This window comes from Vulpes vulpes, chromosome 1 (assembly GCF_048418805.1).
Source record: "Vulpes vulpes isolate BD-2025 chromosome 1, VulVul3, whole genome shotgun sequence".
Taxonomy (NCBI): Eukaryota; Metazoa; Chordata; class Mammalia; order Carnivora; family Canidae; genus Vulpes; species Vulpes vulpes.
The window spans coordinates 172,116,691-172,136,965 of NC_132780.1; the positions used below are offsets into that span (position 1 = coordinate 172,116,691).

The 20,275-nt window shown below is 36.3% G+C and overlaps 1 protein-coding gene across 6 annotated transcripts in view; it reads right to left on the reverse strand.

Moving 5' to 3' along the window:
- UBE3D (ubiquitin protein ligase E3D) overlaps positions 1 to 20,275 on the reverse strand; it is a 148,002-nt gene that overhangs the window by 56,123 nt on the left and 71,604 nt on the right. For all 6 annotated transcript variants that reach the window (XM_026007418.2, XM_072736132.1, XM_072736160.1 and 3 more), the window contains exon 9: positions 5,643 to 5,781. In XM_026007418.2, the coding sequence (XP_025863203.2) occupies positions 5,643 to 5,781 (139 nt within the window). The remainder of the gene's footprint in view (positions 1 to 5,642; positions 5,782 to 20,275) is intronic.

Here is a 20,275-nt window from a genome sequence, read left to right on the forward strand (position 1 = left end):
GATTGAGTCCCGTTGTTGGGCTCCTGGCATGGAGTCTGCTTATCCCTCTGCCTGTGTCTCTGCCTCTCTCTCTCTCTATCGATCATAAAAATAAAAAAATAAAAATAAAAAAAAATACAACAAATCCACCAAAAGATATCCCTATTTACCTGGAAGAAATGTTACATTATAATTTAAGAAGTTAGAATTTCATGTATGTTAATAGCTCTAATTAATAAGATAAACCTTTCCTTTTGGGATTTGGCAGTGATAACAGCCCAAGCAGGAGTGCCATTTGAATCCCTGGAAACCTAAAATAACATTTTTACAAAAAAAGCAGCAGTGCTCACAGTAACTAACTTGGCCTGGAAAATAGAGAATTGGAAATGTAAAGATGGTATCTTTAACAAGTGTCATTCTACTATTTTACAGCTCTTGCCAATACAGCACTTTAAAGGATATGCATTACAGTGAATTTCCAATTGAAAAAGTAAATCCCAAATATGGGCAAAATTAGCAGCCCCACTCTTTGCCATTGTAATAAATGATTAAGTAGGTGTTACAAAGATGAAAAAGCAGAGCATCTCTTTCTAATCCTGACAGACATCCTCCCCTTCTTCACTGATCCTTTATCTTGCAGTGAAGACCTGCATAAGGAAGTTGATTCCTGGTATGTTCCTGATACCTGGTATGTTCCTGATAAGACACTTTTCGTGAATTTGTGCCAAGTTTCTATGAACCTCGGAAACTGGGTGGGTATCTGTGCTCCTGATTAATACTGTCCAGCAAACAGACCAAAACTACATGAAGTATAATCACTAACAGGGAGGGATAGTCAGTCAGAGAGCTCCTGTGGTTGAGCTGCTTTGAGGCCACTAACTCAACTGGCGGCAGTCAGGGCTTTCATGCCCATGTGCTGACATGAGCCTGAGTTGAGATCATGAAGACATGATGGCCCCCTCTGTTTTGGGGTCAATATAGGATGGGCCTCCTCTCCTCTCAATTCCTCCACATCCTAAAAGGTAGATTTTCTACCTTTAATCTCTTTCAGACTTGAGACTACTTTGTAATAAAACTATTCTCAATTTACATCACATATGGATGATTATTCTATCTCCCTCATATGCTGCAACATCCTCCAAGTCAGAGTCATCACTCTTGATCCCCATTCACCCATTATACAAACATTTCAAATAGTATATGAGAAAGTAAAATAAAGAGTAAATGTCTTACAGCCTTACTCCCCAAAGATGACCACTATTAAGTTTCTTGCATCTGTCCCCATAAATGTTTGTGGGCATATACAAACTTCTATGTTATTCAATGTTTGGTCCAATGAACAAAACTTAAAAGAAATATGGATATACAGAATTTTAAGTCATTTCTGGTTTAGGGTAGTATATAATTATAAGTAACTGCAAAATAAGATGTGTATGGACATTCCAACGTAATAGACATTCCAACGTAATACAACCTGCCTCCATCAACCACTCATACGGTCTCCACCTTCCAGGACTTCAGCAAGTATTGCATTTGGGTAGCAGGTGGAATTACCAGAGCACAAGCCTGGTGAGTCCAGCTCTGTCTCCAACACATGGTGGGTACTCCCTAGCCAAGTCACTCCACCTCTCTGAATCTCAGTTTCCTCTCCTACAAAAGGAGAAGGTGTTTTCAAAGGTCCCTTTGAGAGTTCAGAATTGAAGCTGATAATCAAGTACTGATAAATAAAACAGGTACACCAAGGCCAAAGTATGAAAATCAAACACAATTATCACAGCTTACCAGGAAAATAAGGATGCAAATTAGACTGGAGCAGTTATTTGAAAAATATTTTTAATTGAGGTATAACTGACATATAACATTATATTAGTTTGGGGTGTACAACATAATGACTTCATATTTATATACAGTGAAAAATGATCATCACAGTAAGCCTAGTTAACATCTATCACCATCCCAATTACAAAAATATTTTTTTTCTTGTGATGAAAACTTTTAAGATCTAATCTGTTAGCAACTTTCAAATACACAATGTAGGATTATTAACAATAGTCACCATGTTGCACATTATATCACCAGGACTTACTTATTTTATAACTGGAACTTTGTACCTTCTGATTGCCTTTACCCATTTTGTCCTTTCCATACCCATGAACTTGGATTTCTTTGGTTTTGTTTTTTATAATCCACATATAAATGAGATCATACAGTATTTGTCTTTCTCTGTCTGACTTATTTCACTTAGCATAATCTCCTCTAGGTCCATCCATGTTGTCACACATGGCAAGATTTTATTCTTTTTTATGGTTGAATTATATATATATATATATATATATATATATATATATATATATATATATATATATACACACACATATACCCCCCCCACAACTTCTTTATCCATTCATCCATAGATGGACATTTAATTTCCATATCTTGGCTATTGTAAATAATGCTGCAATAGGGGGTGCATATACCTTTTCGAGTTAGTGTTTTCATTTGCTTTGGATAAACACCCAGTCATAGAATTGCTGGATCATATGGTAGTTCTATTTTTAATTTTTTGGCCAACAGGTTTCTGTTTTCCATAGTGGCTGCATGAATATATATTCCCACCAACAGTGCACAAGGGTTCCTTTTCTCCACATCCTTGCCAATGCTTGTTCTTTCCTATTTTTTGATGACAGCATCCGAAGAGATGTGAGATGATAGTTCACTGTGGTTCTAACTTACATTTCTCTGATGACCAGTGCTGTAGAACATCTTTTTCATATGGCTGTTGGCCATCTGTATGACTTAGTTGGAAAAATGTCTGTTCAGATCTTTTGCCCATTTCTTAATTGAAACGTTTGGGTTTTTTGCTACTGAGTCATATTAGTTCTTTATATATTTTGATAATTAACCCCTTACAAGATCTATGATTTGCAAATATTTTCTCCCACTCAGTAGGTTGCCATTTCATTTTGTTGATAACTTCCTTTACTGTGCAGAAGCTTTTCAGTTTGATGTAGTACTTTATTTTTGCTTTTAGTGTCAGATTAAAAAAATCATCATCAAGACCATTGTCAAGGAACTTACCTCCTATGTTTTTTTGTAGGAGTTTTATAGTTTCAGGTCTTACATTCAAGTCTTTAATCCATTTTGAGTTATTAGTTTTTTGAGATGGTCCAATTTCATTATTTTGCCTGTGGCTGTCCAGTTTTCCCAACACCATTCATTGAAGAGAATGTCCTTTCCCCCACTGTATATTCTTGGCTCCTCTGTCATAAATTAATTGACCACATATACATAGGTTTATTTCTGGGCTCTCTATTCTGTTCCACTGATCCATGTGTCTGTTTTTATGCCAATACCATGATTACTATAGCTTTGTAATATAGTTTGAACTCAGGAAGCATAATACTTCCAGCTTTGTTCTTCTTTGTCCAGATTGCTTTGGCTATTTGGGATCTTTTATGGTTCCACACAAATTTAAGAATTCTTTGTCTAGTTCTGTGAAAAATGCTATTGGAATTTTGACAAGGATTACACTGGATCTCTAGATTGTATTGGGTGGTATGGATAGTTTAACAATATCAATTCTTCTAATCCATGAGCACAAAATATCTACCCATTTATTTGTGTCTTTTTCAATTAGTTTCATCAATGTCTTACAGCTTTCACTGTGCAGGCCTTTTACTTCTTAATTAAATTTATTCTTAGATATTTTATTCTTTTTTGATACAACTGGAAATGGGATTTTCTTAATTTTTCTTTCTTTCTTTCTTTCTTTCTTTCTTTCTTTCTTTCTTTCTTTCTTTCTTTCTTTCTTTCTTTCTTTCTTTCTTTCTTTCTTTCTCTCTCTCTCTCTCTCTCTCTCTTTCTTTTAGATTTGACAGAGAGAAAGAGTGCGCACACAACCAGGGGGAGCGGCAGAAGGAGAAGGAGAAACAGGCTCTCTGCTGAGCAGGGAAGTCAATGTGGAGCTCGACCCTAGGACCCTGAGGATCGTGACCTGAGCCAAAGGCAGATGCTCAACCCACTGAGCCACCCAGGCACCCCTTAATTTCTCTTTCTTAGAATATAGAAACAACAGATTTTTGTATATTGATTTTGTATCTTGCTACTTTATTTCTTTCATGAGTTCTATCAGTTTTTTTGGTAGAGACTTGGTTTTTCTCTATATAATACATAATCTGCAAATAGTTTTACTTCTTTCCTTTTTTAATTTAGATCTCTTATTTCTTTCTCTTCCTAACTGCTTTGGCTAGGACTTCCAATACTTTGTTAAATAAAAGTGGTGAGAATGACTATCCCTGTTTTATTTTTGATCTTATGATGGAGTATGATGTTACTTATGGGCTTGTCATATTGTGGCCTTGATTACGTTGAGGTTCCTTCTATACTCACTTTGTTGAGAGTTTTTATCATAAGTGGATGTTGAATTTTGTCAAGTGTTTTTTCTAAATCTATTGAGATGGTCATATAGTTTTTATCCTTTGTTTTGTTAATGTGGTATATTACACTGATTGCTTTGCAGATGTTGAACCATCTTTGCATCTCTGGAATAAATGCCACCTGGTCATGGTGTATGATCCTTTTAATGTATGTTGAATTCGGTTTGCTAAGATTTTGTTCAGGATTTTTGCATCTATGTTCATCAGGAATATTGGCCTTTAATTTTCTTTTCTAGTGGCATTTTATTTGGTTTTGATATCAGGGTAATGCTGGCTGTATAAAATGAGATTGGAAGCATTCCTTTGGAGCAATTTTTTAAAACAATTTCCTGATCTATAATTCATAGGAAATCCACTTCTTGTTTTACCAGAGGTATATCAAGCAATATACACTGATCCTGAAGTTATCTTAGGATATAGCCACAATCCTTCAGAAGTAGAGCCAACCCATGTTTACTCATTTCTCAGCAATGCATGTGACCTTCTCATCAGCCTCAGAGAGCTTATGAGTATTTTTCCATTGTCAAGAGTCATATATAAGTTCAATGTTACATTCAGTAGCTACAGGGACACAATTTAAGCAACTAGTTAACATCGTAATTCCTATTTGCCACCTCAGTGACAATTAGCTGCCTACCAGGGAGGAGGTTCCTGTTGATCAGACCACATATGCTGTTCTGTCCTGTTTGTTCTGTTTTGACAGGGTCCTTTACCAGGAGCATAGATAAATATCCGGAGGAGTGTCAAAGTGATGAGGGAAGGACTTGAGAGAAAGGGAAAAGGTGCTGGAAGCAGGTAGGGTACCATCAGTGTTAAACATCTATTGGGCGATTTGACTGCAAGCTAACAGCAGCAAAGCTACTAATAATGGTTGAAAACCTTTGTTCTAGGGCAAAGCTAGGCAAAGGAAAGTGGCATTCACAGTGTCCTTGTGAGGTGTTTTTGCCATTTCTCTCAGAGGCAGGAGAGATGGAGGTTAACAGAACAAACTCTGGAGTTAGAAAGATACGGGTGCTGCCACTATTAGACTATTACCTAAGCAATTCTGAGCCTCTATTGTTTATTTATCTCAAAGAGACAGACAAGGCAATACATGCATTGTGCTTATTATTATTATCATCTGGAACTGTGGATTCTGTGGGTTATCTCCCACTAAACACAAGAACCTTAAAAAACAATTACAAACAAAACTGAAAAATTATCCCCTGGTAAAGGAGCTGTTCTTACCTGAAAGGAATTCATATAGCGAAGGGATGGAGGCAGTGTGGCATTATTCCTTGATAAAATCAGCAGCAGCTCTAAGCAGGTTGCAGAGGGCAGGGTTAGAGAGTGGATGCTGATGTCACTTTCCCAAGCACTGGAAAGCCTGAAACATAATGATGTGGATAGTTTCATAATTGTGGGGCACTTGGGTTGCTCAGTCAATTAAGCATCCGATTCTTGATTTCAGCTCAGGACATGATCTCAGGATGGTGAGATCCAGCCCTATGTTGGGTTCCAGGCCTGGCATGATTCTTTCTTTCTCTCTCACTTCCTGTGCCTCTGCCCCTCTCCCATCCGCTCCATACTCTCTCTCTCTTAAAAAAATAATAATTTTATAATTGTATCTGGTCATAATTGTTTCAAAAATCTGATGGAGAAGAAGACTTTCAACTGTGAAAGGGAAAAACAATGCACAAAAATAGAAATAAAATGGTTATACTAAAATTTCACAGAGTAAATGTCTAAGACATTTTTATAGTGTTTTTGACATGAAACAGATTAGGCAATTTTTTTCAGGTCAACATCTCATGTTCAAAGTTTAAGAGTCACATGAAATGCAATCTTATTTGTGAGGGACGTATGTGGGGTGGGGAATGGATAATATAGCTAACAGATTGCTTCCTATATTCTATGTCCTCTTCTATATGTAACATTGTGTTCACCCCTCAGATACCTATGAAATGGAACTGTTGTTGTCTTCTTTCTACAGATGTGGAGATTGTTTTTGAGCTGGATATGCCCTATGAAATATCTAGTTCGTTGATTTTCAAACCTTTAAAAAGTAATGGAATCCTTTTATCAAGAAATCTTGTGAAAGCTCCATTTGTAATACAAATAAAAGCAAAGCTGCTCTGTTGGAAGGGCAAAGGTTGGCAGGAGGCTCTCTTCATCTTTCAAAGTAGCCTATGAAGCATCTCTGCTACATCCTGTTGAACCTACTTGAAAATTCTTTCCATTCAAGAAATGAAGAAACTGAAGGATAGAAAAGTAGAGAGACTTCTCTGGGATGAGGTACGTGTTTAGAAAATGATATGGCTGGATCTAGAATCCTGCTTTCTGGACTTCCCTTCTAATGTTTAATGTAAAGGGGAAAATCAGAAAATCATTATGGAAAAAAAACAATGTAATAAGAATAGGATATATCTTATGCTGTCAATTCTTCTATTTACCTATTTCCTACCTGTGTCTGTATCAAAGTATCTCTTATCACTGTCCTAATTCTTAAAGAGAAATTATATATATGTAGATGTATGCCACTTATGTAAACTTCTTTCTGTGAAGCTACCTAAAAAATTCTGGAATGTCAGAGAGCATCAGGGGCTGAGGGCATAATGGATTTTAACACTTATATGAGTCACAGGAGATGGTTTAGCTGTGTCAGCAGTCAGATTACTTGTGCCAATACATTTTTGATGTGGGGTGGGGAATTAACTCTTCTTTGCAGCATTTGTCAATTAGTTGGACTGAAATAGGACACTGCCCACTTTCCCAAAAAAATGGTCTGTTTTCAGCAACAGCACATTTGAATGTCTTCTCCATGTTTTAATGTCTTCTCTATTTTATATTGATTGCTATGTTATTCTTTCTCCTCTTATTAATTATACAACATTCTCAACATTTCTCTAGGATGGAAATAAAAATCTTGCTGTCTTTGGTAAAAGTCAAATGTAGTACTAGTACAGTGGCTCTAAGCTCAGTCTCCCTACCCCCTTCCTTATGCTCTCTACAAACCATGTAATTACTTGTGTTACATTAAACACACAGTGTCTTGCTCATACAGTTTTCTGGGCCTGGAAGGCTTTTAAGCTACCTGGTGAACTTCTGTTTATCCTGCAAGACCCACATATGTATCATTTCCTTGGAGACTCCTCTTGTTTCCTTTTTAAGAATTAACTACTTGCCTAATACCATACTTGTATTCATTATAACACTTACCACCACCCTACTTGTATTCTTATTGGATTGTGTGACTCACCCTAGATCAGACATAAGCAACCATAACCCGTGGATTTCTCTAACTCTGCTGCCCAGTGTGGAAATAAAGGTTAGATTAGTTGTTTTTCCTTGGGCACACCCAGGTATTAACCTGGCTATAAGAAAAACATTTCACTGACATTTATTTGTATGCCCAATAATTTATTTTCCAAGTGTTATTTTTATAATCAGAAACAAGTTAATGTCATGATGTCAATGGGATTTCTGGGTCACACAAAGGAATGTTTAACTGCTGCCCAAAGGTGCCAACATGCTGCTAAGTGGCTATGGTGTGATCTATCAAAAAAAATACTCAAGTAGAAATTAAAATACATTAGTATTCCTTGTCACAGACCAATGAATGAGCTTAGACAAACACTCTTGGACAAGTCTGGTTTCCTCAAGAGATTCTGGAGTCCATACACAATCTATACAATGTATTAGTCCACCAAAATTTACACAAAAGAACATTCATCACACTAATGATATCCATAGTCACAAAAAAGATGCACTTAGTTATACATGTGAGTTATTCAGGTCTCCGTGTAATTACAAATATTTGCATGGTATGTGGATTCAACCTTGGCATTTAAAATCTAATCCTTCGGGATCCCTGGGTGGCCCAGCGGTTTGGCGCCTGCCTTTGGCCCAGGGCGTGATCCTGGAGACCCGGGATCGAATCCCACGTCGGTCTCCCGGTGCGTGGAGCCTGCTTCTCCCTCTGCCTGTGTCTCTGCCTCTCTCTCTGTGACTATCATAAATAAATAAAAATTTCAAAAAAAAAAAAGGTTTAAAAAAATAAAAATAAAATCTAATCCTTCAAGTGTCCTGTGATTTAACAAATTCTTATCCCTATTGAAGCTCATGGAGTTGAAGAGTGTTGTCCTGATCACATCGTAAGTGATGGAAAAGAAACTCAAGTATGATCCTCTCCATCTAAATTTCATTCCCTTTTATATCTTATAAATGCTTGGTATTTCTGAACAAATTCTATCCAAAAAAGCCAAAGGGTAAATGATGGAGTAAATTTTAGATATCTTAGAACATTTCTTAATAATTTGAATCCCTTATTTTTGAAATTAAACAACCCAGCTAGACCTAGGATGCCTCAAATTCCTAATATTTATCCTTTCATTTCTCCTAATATTTATTCATTTACTCTTTCTTTTCCCACAATATATATTCATTAGCTCCAGGATTTACCTTTTTATTGCTAAGTTTTATAAACATTCTTTATAATCTTAACCACATATTATTTTAATCACATGAAACATCCATATATGAGGACAAAGAAAGTAATACATGAAAAGTGATTAACAGTTGTTTTGGAAAGTTAGAACTATGGGTAACTTTTCCCCAAAACTTCAGTCAATGTTTTTACATTGTGTGTGTGTGTGTATGTGTGTGTGTGTGTGTATGTTTTGTCTTGGTTCATTCTGACTTAGGAAGAAAGAAAAACGAAAGCAAGAAGATGGAGAAATGGTCTGTCATACTTAAAATTCAGGTTACCGTAAAACAACCAGCAAACTCATTATGACAATTTAAGGCATGTATTAATTAAGCCAGAAGTGATCCTTGAGACGATCTACTCATAGCTCAAATATCAATACAAAGTTATGTTAATGACATAAATATTTTAAGAAGCACAGGATTATAATAATCCAGAATTTAGATTTCTGGTATTTCCTGCAAAAACATCCTAGACTGTTAGACCTAAATCAGTAAACTTCCACTATAAAACTGACAAGAAAGATAATTCAAAGTGAATAACAAACTTAACATTAACTGAAATTTATTTTGGTGATTTTAAAGTAGTGGGAGAGGAGAAGCTTTCCTAAGAGACCAGAGCTATCAGCCAGGTGACCTTAGTCAGAGACCAAAATGCAAGCAGAGGACACACTATCCTTATTTCTGAACTTTTGCCTTGACAAAATTCCCTAGAGAAGAAACTATGGCCTATTTTTAAAGAGGCAATGAGAAAGGGGCAAAAAGCCACTTTCCATCATTTCTAACAAAAATAGTGAAATTGAGAGTGAATCAACCCCCAATATATATCAGAAGAAGAACTTGAGAAAATGGAAAGGTGATACAGTCTACTAAAAACCAGGGGTTGTTTAATGTAATAGATGAAAATGACAGAGATGATAAAACTCAACAAAAATTAATATATTTCAAATGATTCCAACATAATATATGGAGAAGAAAAAATACTATGGTATAGGAGAACTCAAGATGAAAATATTTAACTTAAATTTCATGTTTCTCACGTATTAGCAGTTGATTTGGACTCTCTAGTCTTAGAAGGATGTAAGAAAGCAAATAGCCTATTAATAATAAAATATAATACTGTTTGTATCTGTATATTTTTAAATTTCAATTTCAAAGTTATAACAACGATAAAGCTCAATTTAAGCTCTCAAAATACCAAAACAAGCATATGACCACAACTTAGTGCTAGAATCATTATAAACATATAATTATTTAATACATTATTTAGAGAAGGAATCAAAATTTTAAAAATTCTTATACTGTCAAGAACACAAAATTCAGAAACAACCAAATATACTGTTTATCTGTTATGATAATATTTACTCCAGGATATTTAACATTTCAAAAAAACTAATTCATAAAAATAGAATCTAAAAAGTGCTTAAACCAACTGCTCCTTATAAATTTCAAAATAAGGTTCAATAAGTTATAAACAGCACTTCTTTGAAATTACAGTATTTTCTTTAAAAAAATTACAGAAAAAAACTGAATTTTTTTATGTCACAAATGTCAAAGCTGTCCTTCAGTTTGCTTTAAACTAAAGGGCTCTTGAGAGGAAAAAATTAGGTACACAATTCCTAAAAGCTATGCCTTTTAAACTCTGTCCACAAAACATATAAAATGTCAAGGCAAGCTCTCTCTCTCTCCCACATATCAGAGAGCATGGAGGAAATGGTTCTGCTTTGAATAAGATATCAACGAGGCAATCTCAAAATTAAGTGTTCTTATTCTCTGCCAAAAAACAATAAAAGATTTTGTTTTTTATTAATGGCTATATCATTACAGGATACCACTTGTTGAAAACTTAGGGATTAGATTGGTAACTATTTGTTTTTGTTTCCAAGTATTTTGCAATTTATAAATACTGGTTTTATTTTATTAAAAATAATTTTTTGTATAGTTGACACATGTAAAATGTTTCCAGTGTACAACATAGTGATTTTCTTAGATGTTCTGGAAAAAGATTTTTTTAAAGATTTTATTTATTTATTTGTGAGAGACAGAGAGAGAAAGAGAGAGGCAGAGACACAGGCAGAGAGAGAAGCAGGCTCCATGCAGGGAGCCTGATGCAGGACTCGATCCCAGAACTCCAGGATCACTCTCTGAGCCGAAGGCAGATGCTCATCCACTGAGCCACCCATGTGTCCCTAGAATGACTTTTTAATCAATTAATCTTTTACATTTATGCCTTTAATACACTTTGAATTTATTTATTTTTTTAAAGATTCTATTTATTTATTCATGAGAGACACACAGAGAGAGGCAGAGACATAGGCAGAGAGAGAAGCAAGCTCGCTGAGAGGAGCCTGATACAGGACCCTAGGATAAAGACCTGAGCCAAAGGCAGACACTCAACCACTGCGCCACCCAGTGCTCCTACACTTTGAATTTAATTTTTTTTTTAATTTTTATTTATTTATGATAGTCACAGAGAGAGAGAGAGAGGCAGATACACAGGCAGAGGGAGAAGCAGGCTCCATGCACCGGGAGCCTGACGTGGGATTCGATCCCGGGTCTCCAGGATCGCGCCCTGGGCCAAAGGCAGGCGCCAAACCGCTGCGCCACCCAGGGATACCCTTGAATTTAATTTCAAATATGGTATAAGATTTTTTTAAATTTATTTATGTATTTATTAAATATACCTTTCTATATTTGAAATTTTTTGCAACAAAAAGTTTAAAAAATCTGAAGGAATAGCTGGCCTTTTTTGATAGACTTCTAACTATGGTAATAATATTGTGAAGTTTCTGGCAGGCATGTTCAAAGAGGTGTATCTCCTTTAATGAAAGTGTTACCATTGCACAGCCATTAAAAAAAAAAAAAGGGCAGCCCCAGTGGCCCAGCGGTTTAGCGCTGCCTGCAGCCCAGGGCATGATCCTGGAGTCCTGGGATCGAGTCCCGTTTTGGGCTCCCTGCATGAAGCCCGCTTCTCCATCTGCCTCTCTCTCTCTCTCTCTGCCTCAGGCTCCTCTCAGCGAGCGAGCTTGCTTCTCTCTCTGCCTATGTCTCTGCCTTTCTCTCTCTGTGTCTCTCATGAATAAATAAATAGAATCTTTAAAAAAATAAATAAATTCAAAATATATTAAAGGCATAAATGTAAAAGATTAATTGATTAAAAAATCTTTCTAGGGACACATGGGTGGCTCAGTGGTTGAGCATCTGCCTTCGGCTCAGAGAGTGATCCTGGAGTTCTGGGATCGAGTCCTGCATCAGGCTCCCTGCATGGAGCCTGCTTTTCTCTCTGCCTGTGTCTCTGCCTCTCTCTCTCTCTCTCTCTCTGTCTCTCACAAATAAATAAAGTCTTTAAAAAATTTTTTTCCAGAACATCTAAGAAAATTACAAAAAACCTATATATATAAGGCTTTTATATTTTTTAAAATTGTATTGTTAAGAAATAAAAAATCTTTAAAAACCATAGGCAGAGGAAAGGAAATTCTATGATAAAAAGAACTCCCATATTCTCCTATATATATTTATAAAAGAAAGACAGCACAAATTCATCTTTCAGTAGTGAATTTTAAGTTTCAAATAGTGAATTTTAAACCATTTGAAGATCAGAGGTCTCTATGGGATATGGTTAAAACTATAGATTCTTCCCCCACAACAGCGCTTATTTAAAAAAAAAAAAGATTTATTTACTTATTCTGAGAGAGAGAGAGAGAGAGGGAGAAAGAGGGCGAGAGTAGAACACAAGCAGGGAGAACAACAGAGGGAGAGGGAGAAGCAGTTTCCTTACTGAGCAGGGGACCTAAAGCAAGCCAGATCTCAAGACCCCAGGATCACAACCTAAGTCAAAGGCAGATGCTTAGTCAACTGTGCCACCCAGGTGCCCTGTCAACAGTGCTCATTTATACAAAAAAATTTTTGTACATAAATCTGAATATTTCCCAGACCACCTAATTCCCCAAGCCTAATCATGTCCTCCTTTCATATTTATGGAATTTATCGAATATATGCCTTTTCTTGTCTGGCTTCTTTTACTTAGCATAATGTTTTCAAGATACACAGATCTCAGAGTAAGATCCCTTCCTTTTAGATTAAAATATGACTTCTAATTTACCACTTTTTATAGAATATTAAAAACAGTTCCATCTTTATATCATAATACCTATGTAAGCATATTAATAAGTGTAACCACTTATGAAAAGCTTTCAAAGAGTTTTTGAAGAGGTTTCCTAGCTCACATTTTTACCTCATTCCATTACCAGAGAATATCAATTGAAGGGAAGGCTGAGAAATGCACTTCCAACCCGTTAATCACTTCACTGAGTAACTGGAAATCAACGTATGAGGGCTGGGATATAATAAATCAGGTCCACTCTAATAACATTCTCTGAAGTCAACCTCACACTGGCAACCACTGGGTTCCCTGTCCCATCAGGGAGCCAATGCCAGCCAACACTTTCATTAATCAACACTGCCCAGTCTGCCCCACAGTTCAAGTCCTTTGCCAATGTGGATGAAAAGTGTTTGTGGTGCACAAAATACAAAGCAAAAATTTAAGACTGCTGGTTTTACTATTTCCTGGCCTAGGAAAACATATAGGTTTTCTTCATTCTTCAATTCAAATTGGTTGGGAGGGACTGTGTTGAGATGTATGGTGAAACCATGTTTGCTCTCAGCAGAAAAGAGAGAAAATGATCTATTAGAGCTCTATCAGCCCATGGCTTCAGATAAGGATGTATCCTGGTGGTCTGGCACCACCCCCAACTCTATTCTCCGCTGCCTTTATAAAACACTGTCACCTTTAATATCTCTGGCTTCTCTCTACCTTCTTCCTAAGTCCACTCTCAGATGGCCTTCTCCTGCAAATCCATATACTCTTTCTGTACAAAAGGGCACTGGCAATGGTGTAACTCAACTCAGGTGAATTAGGCCTGGTCAATCTTGGTATCTTAGCTATTAAGATACAATAATTTGCATAGCCGAAGTCACCATTAGCTCTGTCTGACCCATTAAAAGGCATATCCCAATGACTAAAACTGTGTCCCTCAATGAGGAGAGATGAGAGTTCAAATGCCAAGATCACTAACCTACTCATGCTCTCCATGCAAGCATCCCTTATTTTAGAAAATGTCCTCTTGTTTTAAGACTCCAGACCTTTTGTGAAATCACATGTCAATGTAACTCTGGTAGAGTGAAAGCACAGTTGGCCATATATATTTCAGGTAAGGTAAGAAAATAAATTTCCAAGTAATTTTGCATAGAGAAAATTCATTTCTACCAACTTAAATTCAATTCCTCTGTAACAATCTGATTCTTCAATGCCTTACTAAAACAAAAAATAAGATCTACCAAGTCAGTCCAGAAAGTCTCCTAAATTTTATGTCTATCATTTACCCACTAGTCCTAAAAAGATACAATTGTAGAAATGGACAAATATGCTTCAAAGTTTTGCTCAAGAATTTTATGAGTTAAGGTGTATTCCCTAGGAAGATGATCTTAAGTCAAAGAACAGAAATATTTGGCTAAATTTATCTAAGGCAGAATCAAATATTATTAAATGGAAATTTCTGGAACCTAAGGAGAATTTCATTGAAACCTCCAAAGGCCATGATTTTTTACAGAATTATTAAATACATAATATTCTCTTTCCTTACACCACCACCTTGAAATGAGGTGTCTCTGGTAGCTGGCTTCACTATTCTACATTCTGTCATTTTGGAGAGGCTATTCTCAGTATTTGAAACCAAGATATAAAAAAGACACTTTAAATGTGGGTAATCCTTTCTGTACAGCGTATGTGCGTATAATTGAGGTAGGAAGGAGGGGAAGTGTTAAATGTGAGATACTCAAGAAATCAGTATTCTAGAAAAATTTTAAAGTTATTCTCAGAAACTGGTTTAACGTAAGTACCTGAATTTGCCAGTGCTAGAAGGGTTAGAAAAGCTAACTTGCCCTTTGTTTCAGCAGCAGTATATCATACTATGGATATAAAAAATACTGTCATCTTCTTAACCAATTCATAATAATGAGAAATTATTTGTGAATGTTAAAGTAAGGAAAGCTTGTATTTTGTAGCCTACAAAATAGAAAGCAAAAAACAATGTTTCTTGATGATCTAACTAAAAAAAGCTTATTTAATTTTATTTTAAAAAACAAAATGCTCCATTTATAACCAAAGTATTTTTTTAAACTACTGATATAAACAGTGGTTTAGTGCCACCTTCGACCCAGGGCCTGATCCTGGAGACCTGGGATCGAGTTCCACGTCGGGCTCTGTGCATGAAGCCTGCTTCTCCCTCTGCCTGTGTCTCTGCCTCTCTCTCTGTGTCTCATGAATAAATAAATAAAACTTTTAAAAAAATACAAATTTCCTTTAGTTAGTAAAACACATATTTTTCAGTGAAAGCAGCAAAATTATACTTTTGATACCTGAGTTCATCTCTTATTAATACCCCAAGTATTATCTTCAATTCTGCTTTCTAATTTACTTACAACATTGAGCTTTAGAAACTAGCAAATATAAATCACTGCTTCAAAGTATGAAACCCCTCAAAAATCAAGCCTTAAATAATAATTATAAATCTATACTGACATGGAAAGGCACACTATTTTGATAAGTTGCTGGGGTTTTTGTTTTGTTTTGTTTTGTTTTCGCTTTTTTAAGAGCAAAACAGGGGCACTTGGGTGGCTCATTCACTTTAGTGTCTGATTCTTGATGTCGGCCCAGATGATCTCAAGGTCATGGAATTGAGCCCCAAGTCAGGCTCTGTGCTCAGCAGGGAGTCTGCTTCTCTTTCTCTCTCTCTCTCTTTCTCTCTCTCCCCACTTCTCCCTCTGCCCTTCCTCCTACTCATGCGCACTTGCTCACTCTCTCAAATAATAAATAAAGGAAATGAAGCCTATCTTGGAATGTTTAAAATGTATATTAATATTATATCAAATGAAATCAGCTTTTTTAATGCAAGAAACAATCAAATCATCTTAACAAGTACTTTAAATCTTTCATTTCCCTGAAACTACCTTAATGGGTAGTCTTTTCCATGAGAAAAGGTACTTGAAGTGATAAATTTTGAATTCAAGAATTTTATCATTGTGAGCATCACTCAAGTTGCTCTAGATATTAAAAATTCATTGCCAAAAAATAATAAAAATAAAAATGTATTGCCTACAAATTTACAAATTTGGTGGCTGCTATTAATACAATTCTTAGATCACAAAGAGTCGGAAATAAAACAAATGACTGACAACTTGGAGTGACTTGAGCAGGTATATTATCTATTAAGAGACTAAATAAAGACATGTTAATAGTATTAGGGAGTTTTCTTTCCTTCTTTTCTTTTTTAATACTAGGAAAAAAAGTTTGTATCCAAAGATTATAAGGCACAATTATTTCAGATAATTTCCATGAACTTGGAACAAGGTAAAAGCCCATGTTATCTGCCTTAGCACTTTGCCCAAACAAACCAGGGAATGTGTCTTCTTTGGAAGTCAGTGTTCCAACCTAGCATTCAACCTAGCATCCATTCATACTTTTGCTATGTCCAATAAAATCAAAACAATAGCCAATCTGCCTGGTGCTATGATCCCATTAGGTCTTGCAACAGAGCCAGCTTAAGTTTAATCAGACCAAACAGCTGTTTTAACAGTTGGGTTTCTCCAAAATTAAAATATTCTATTCCTGACAGTGCCTAGCAACTCAACTGTTGAAACAGCTGCTCAAGTTGAAGAGGTAAAACCAAATGTACATACAGTCTTCTTCCCAGTTGCAACTGCTATGAGATTTTTTTCAGGATAGAAGTTCCTAAAGTTAAGTTCATGTTGACATTTCCTAACCTGTTTAAAACCTCCATCTCTGGTCAATATTTCTGCCATCATCATCTCTTGGTGTCTGCTCTTTTGTCTCCTTCACACTCTAAACCAGCTGGTGGCTCTGTACTTCCCTCCTTAGAAATATCATCAGTGTGCTTTATATTCTTATTTCTCTCTCTATTGTCTTGGGAGTATTTTTATTTCCTATGAAACAGGGGTGGTAACTCAGGAGTCTCCAGACTCTACTAAGTGATGTATTATTTCCCCATGACTTACATCAGCACTATTAAGGATAACTAACTGCTGAAGACCCTTAAAAACAATCTTAAAAATGCTCTCTGGCTAATGGTTTTTATTTCTGGTCACTTTATAAATGTTTTCTAGATTCTGGACTTGTCACTACGATCTCATTCAGATGTGTCTGTTTGTTTAGTCTTTTAATACTCTGTAGCAGAGATACCTTTTCATCAACAGTCCTATTATCAATAGTGAATGCTTTCGTCTGTCTCTCTACCCGATCTTTCTATCCATGCATTCATCATTTTTCCAGCATCTTCTCATCTTAAAATTTCTGCCAACTAGACTGGACATACCCAGACTAATTGACTTTGATAAGCTCTTAAAGTCTGCAAAAGATCTTGACCCTGGTTTTGTAACATTTGCTTTCTCCCCTCATAATGTCCTTACCCCTTTAAATTGTACTGCATTACAGATAATTTAAAATCCTGGCTCCCAGGGTCTGTCTAAGAATAGATTTACTGCAGGACCCAGACTCATCAAACCAGAACACACCTACAAAGACGCTGAACACGTTTCAAGATTACAAATTTTTTCCTGCAGCAGCTCCAGCTCTTCCGCTAGGTTATGTACAGAGTGATTCTGGCACATTAATCTTAGAAACAACCTCTCTCCCATGCCCCATTTCTCAGTGGTGGAGGGCGGAAAAGATACACTTCAACAAGTGCAGATACCATAAATGAAAAGGTGCTCACCACCTCGTACCAGGCAACACAGACCTGGGGCAACCTGACTCCAAGGGAGATACTGGAGTGCTCTGCGGAACAGGGCTCCCAGGCTGGAAGTCATTTCAGTATATCATGTCAAACCCTAAATTACCAGCATCATAAAGCTAAGTTTTTTTTTTAATTAAAGGAGACTTTGAAATACTGGCTCTGCTATCACTATCCCATTACCATGATGTCAGTGTAACACTAGCCCCGGAGTTAACTAACTTTGTTTTTGAATCAGTCTGCAGAACGGGATTCATTCTTCCAGCTTACAGTATTAAGATCAGTTTTGCTTCACAGGGCTAAACATAGAAAAGTTTTCATTTTTAATAAGAGCTTAGATAAATAACCCTAAATCCCAAAGGACCTCGTTAAAGCAGCCTCATAAAAGTTTTACACTTGCATATGAGTTTGAAAAAAAATTGTCTACCTAGCAGTTTTAGCTCCTGCTGACTTCTCTAGCCTTGGGGAAGTTATTGTTGAAATTCATGTCTTGCTATTTCTGATGATTTAAAGCAGTCTATTATGATAAATCACCATGAAGTACACCAAATGAAAGACACTATTCAAACAAAAATTTCAATTTTAAATACACAAAATACACACAATGCACTCATCCGTATGTTTAAATAGCACTAAGGTTCTTATATGTTACTCATCTAGCCACCACATATTTTATCCTCACAGCCTAGGATGCAAAAACATATTTTGTACGAGGTGATCTATTTTCCCTTTCTTTTTTTAGGAGGTCATTTCAACACATTATTCTCTACTCTGGAGAATTAAAGTCCATGCAGGAAAGTTCCAACAAAACTGGAAACTACATCAGTTGGAATAACAAGAACATAAGTAGTGGGCAATATTAACATTTCATCATTTTCCTCACAGGACATGGGAAAATCAAGACTGATACAGTATATTTAAAAGGTGAGAGAAGGGGCAGCCCTGGTGGCTCAGTGGTTTAGCGCCGCCTTCAGTCCAGGGCATGATCCCGGAGACCCAGGATCGAGTCCCATGTCGGGCTCCCTGCATGGAGCCTGCTTCTCCCTCTGCCTGTGTCTCTGCCCACTCCCACCCCACCCCCACCAGTGTCTCTCATGAATAAATAAAATCTTAAAAAAAAAATAAAAGGTGAGAGAAGGATTGAAAACACAACAGAATCTTATATGTTCAATAAAACACCAGAGATGGCTTTTGAAAAATGCCTCTGTGCAGCATCTCATCTTACAATATGGTAAGTGCCTAATATTTACTTAGTGAACTTGAAAGAAATCAGCTTATAGATCATTTTCTGCCATTTTATCCCATTACAGGACAATCATCACTAGTGCTTCTCGGGCCTTGGAATCAGTGACCAGGAGTCTTCACTGAAAATTTGTTAGATTTCAATGATAAAACTTCAGAGCAAAATCCGACTTGAGAGGAATTAAGCCCCTCTGCAATATTACTCATATGTGACTATATGGTCTTGAAAAACTCCAGTAACAAGGAAACTCACTGCAAAGCCCTTCTTTAAATGTAGTGAAATCTACTTCAGAACCCAAGCCTTTCAGAAAATATTTCATAACAACTAACACTTTCTCTTGATTTTTCTCTAAGATAAACATTCCCCATTTCCTCTAACAGGAAATATATTCCATTTCCTAAACATTCTATTTTTATGACCATGTATTGAAACAGCCTTACCATGAACTTCATCATTGCAGAATGAAAAGCTGCATAGGATCTTTTTTTTTTTTTAAGATTTATTTATTTATTCATGAGAGACACAGACAGAGGGAGAAACCGGTTCCTCGCAGGGAGCCTGATACGGGACTCGATCCTGGATCCTGGGATCACAACATGAGCCGAAGGCAGGCGCTCACCCGCTGAGCCACCCAGGTGTCCCTGCATAGGATCTTATATGTCATCTGACTCTTTCACACGTATCAGTTCATTTAGTCTTTACAGGAACATTGCAAAATGGGGTTTTGTTTATACCCATTTTACAGATAAGCAGGCAGAAGTCCAAGAGGTTAAATGACATGCATATGATCTCACAAAAGAATCAGGACTCAGCTCAGTACCTCTGGCTCTGAGTTTTCCATTACACTCTTTAACCTCAGTCTTTTCAGCTGTAAAATGGGAGTAATAATATTAAGCCTATTATTAAGTAATAATAGTAAGCCTCAAAGGTTTCTTGTGAATATCAAATGATAGTGTATAAAAAAATTAAAAGCAGGTTTTTATAGCTAAGATCATTCATATGCAAAAGATCTATGCTCTTTCAAGTATTTAATTTATGAATAGGAGAAGTCCAAGTCACAGACAATATGAATGTCATTGTTCTTTGCTTCCAGAATTCAAAGCATATAGGAAACTAAATGATCTAGGAATTTAAGACTAACCCCTAAAAAGACAGGGGAAAGTCATTCATCCTTTGGAGTTTAGAATTCAATTAAGCAAGCACTTTCCTAGAAAAACTAATTTTTGCCTGTAATAAATGCTTAGTACTCTGTCAGTCTTATAAATTATATTACAGTATGTTACAGATTTTTGTGGGCTAGCTTGGAAACTTATTTGACATTTATCATTTTATGAGAAATACTGTTC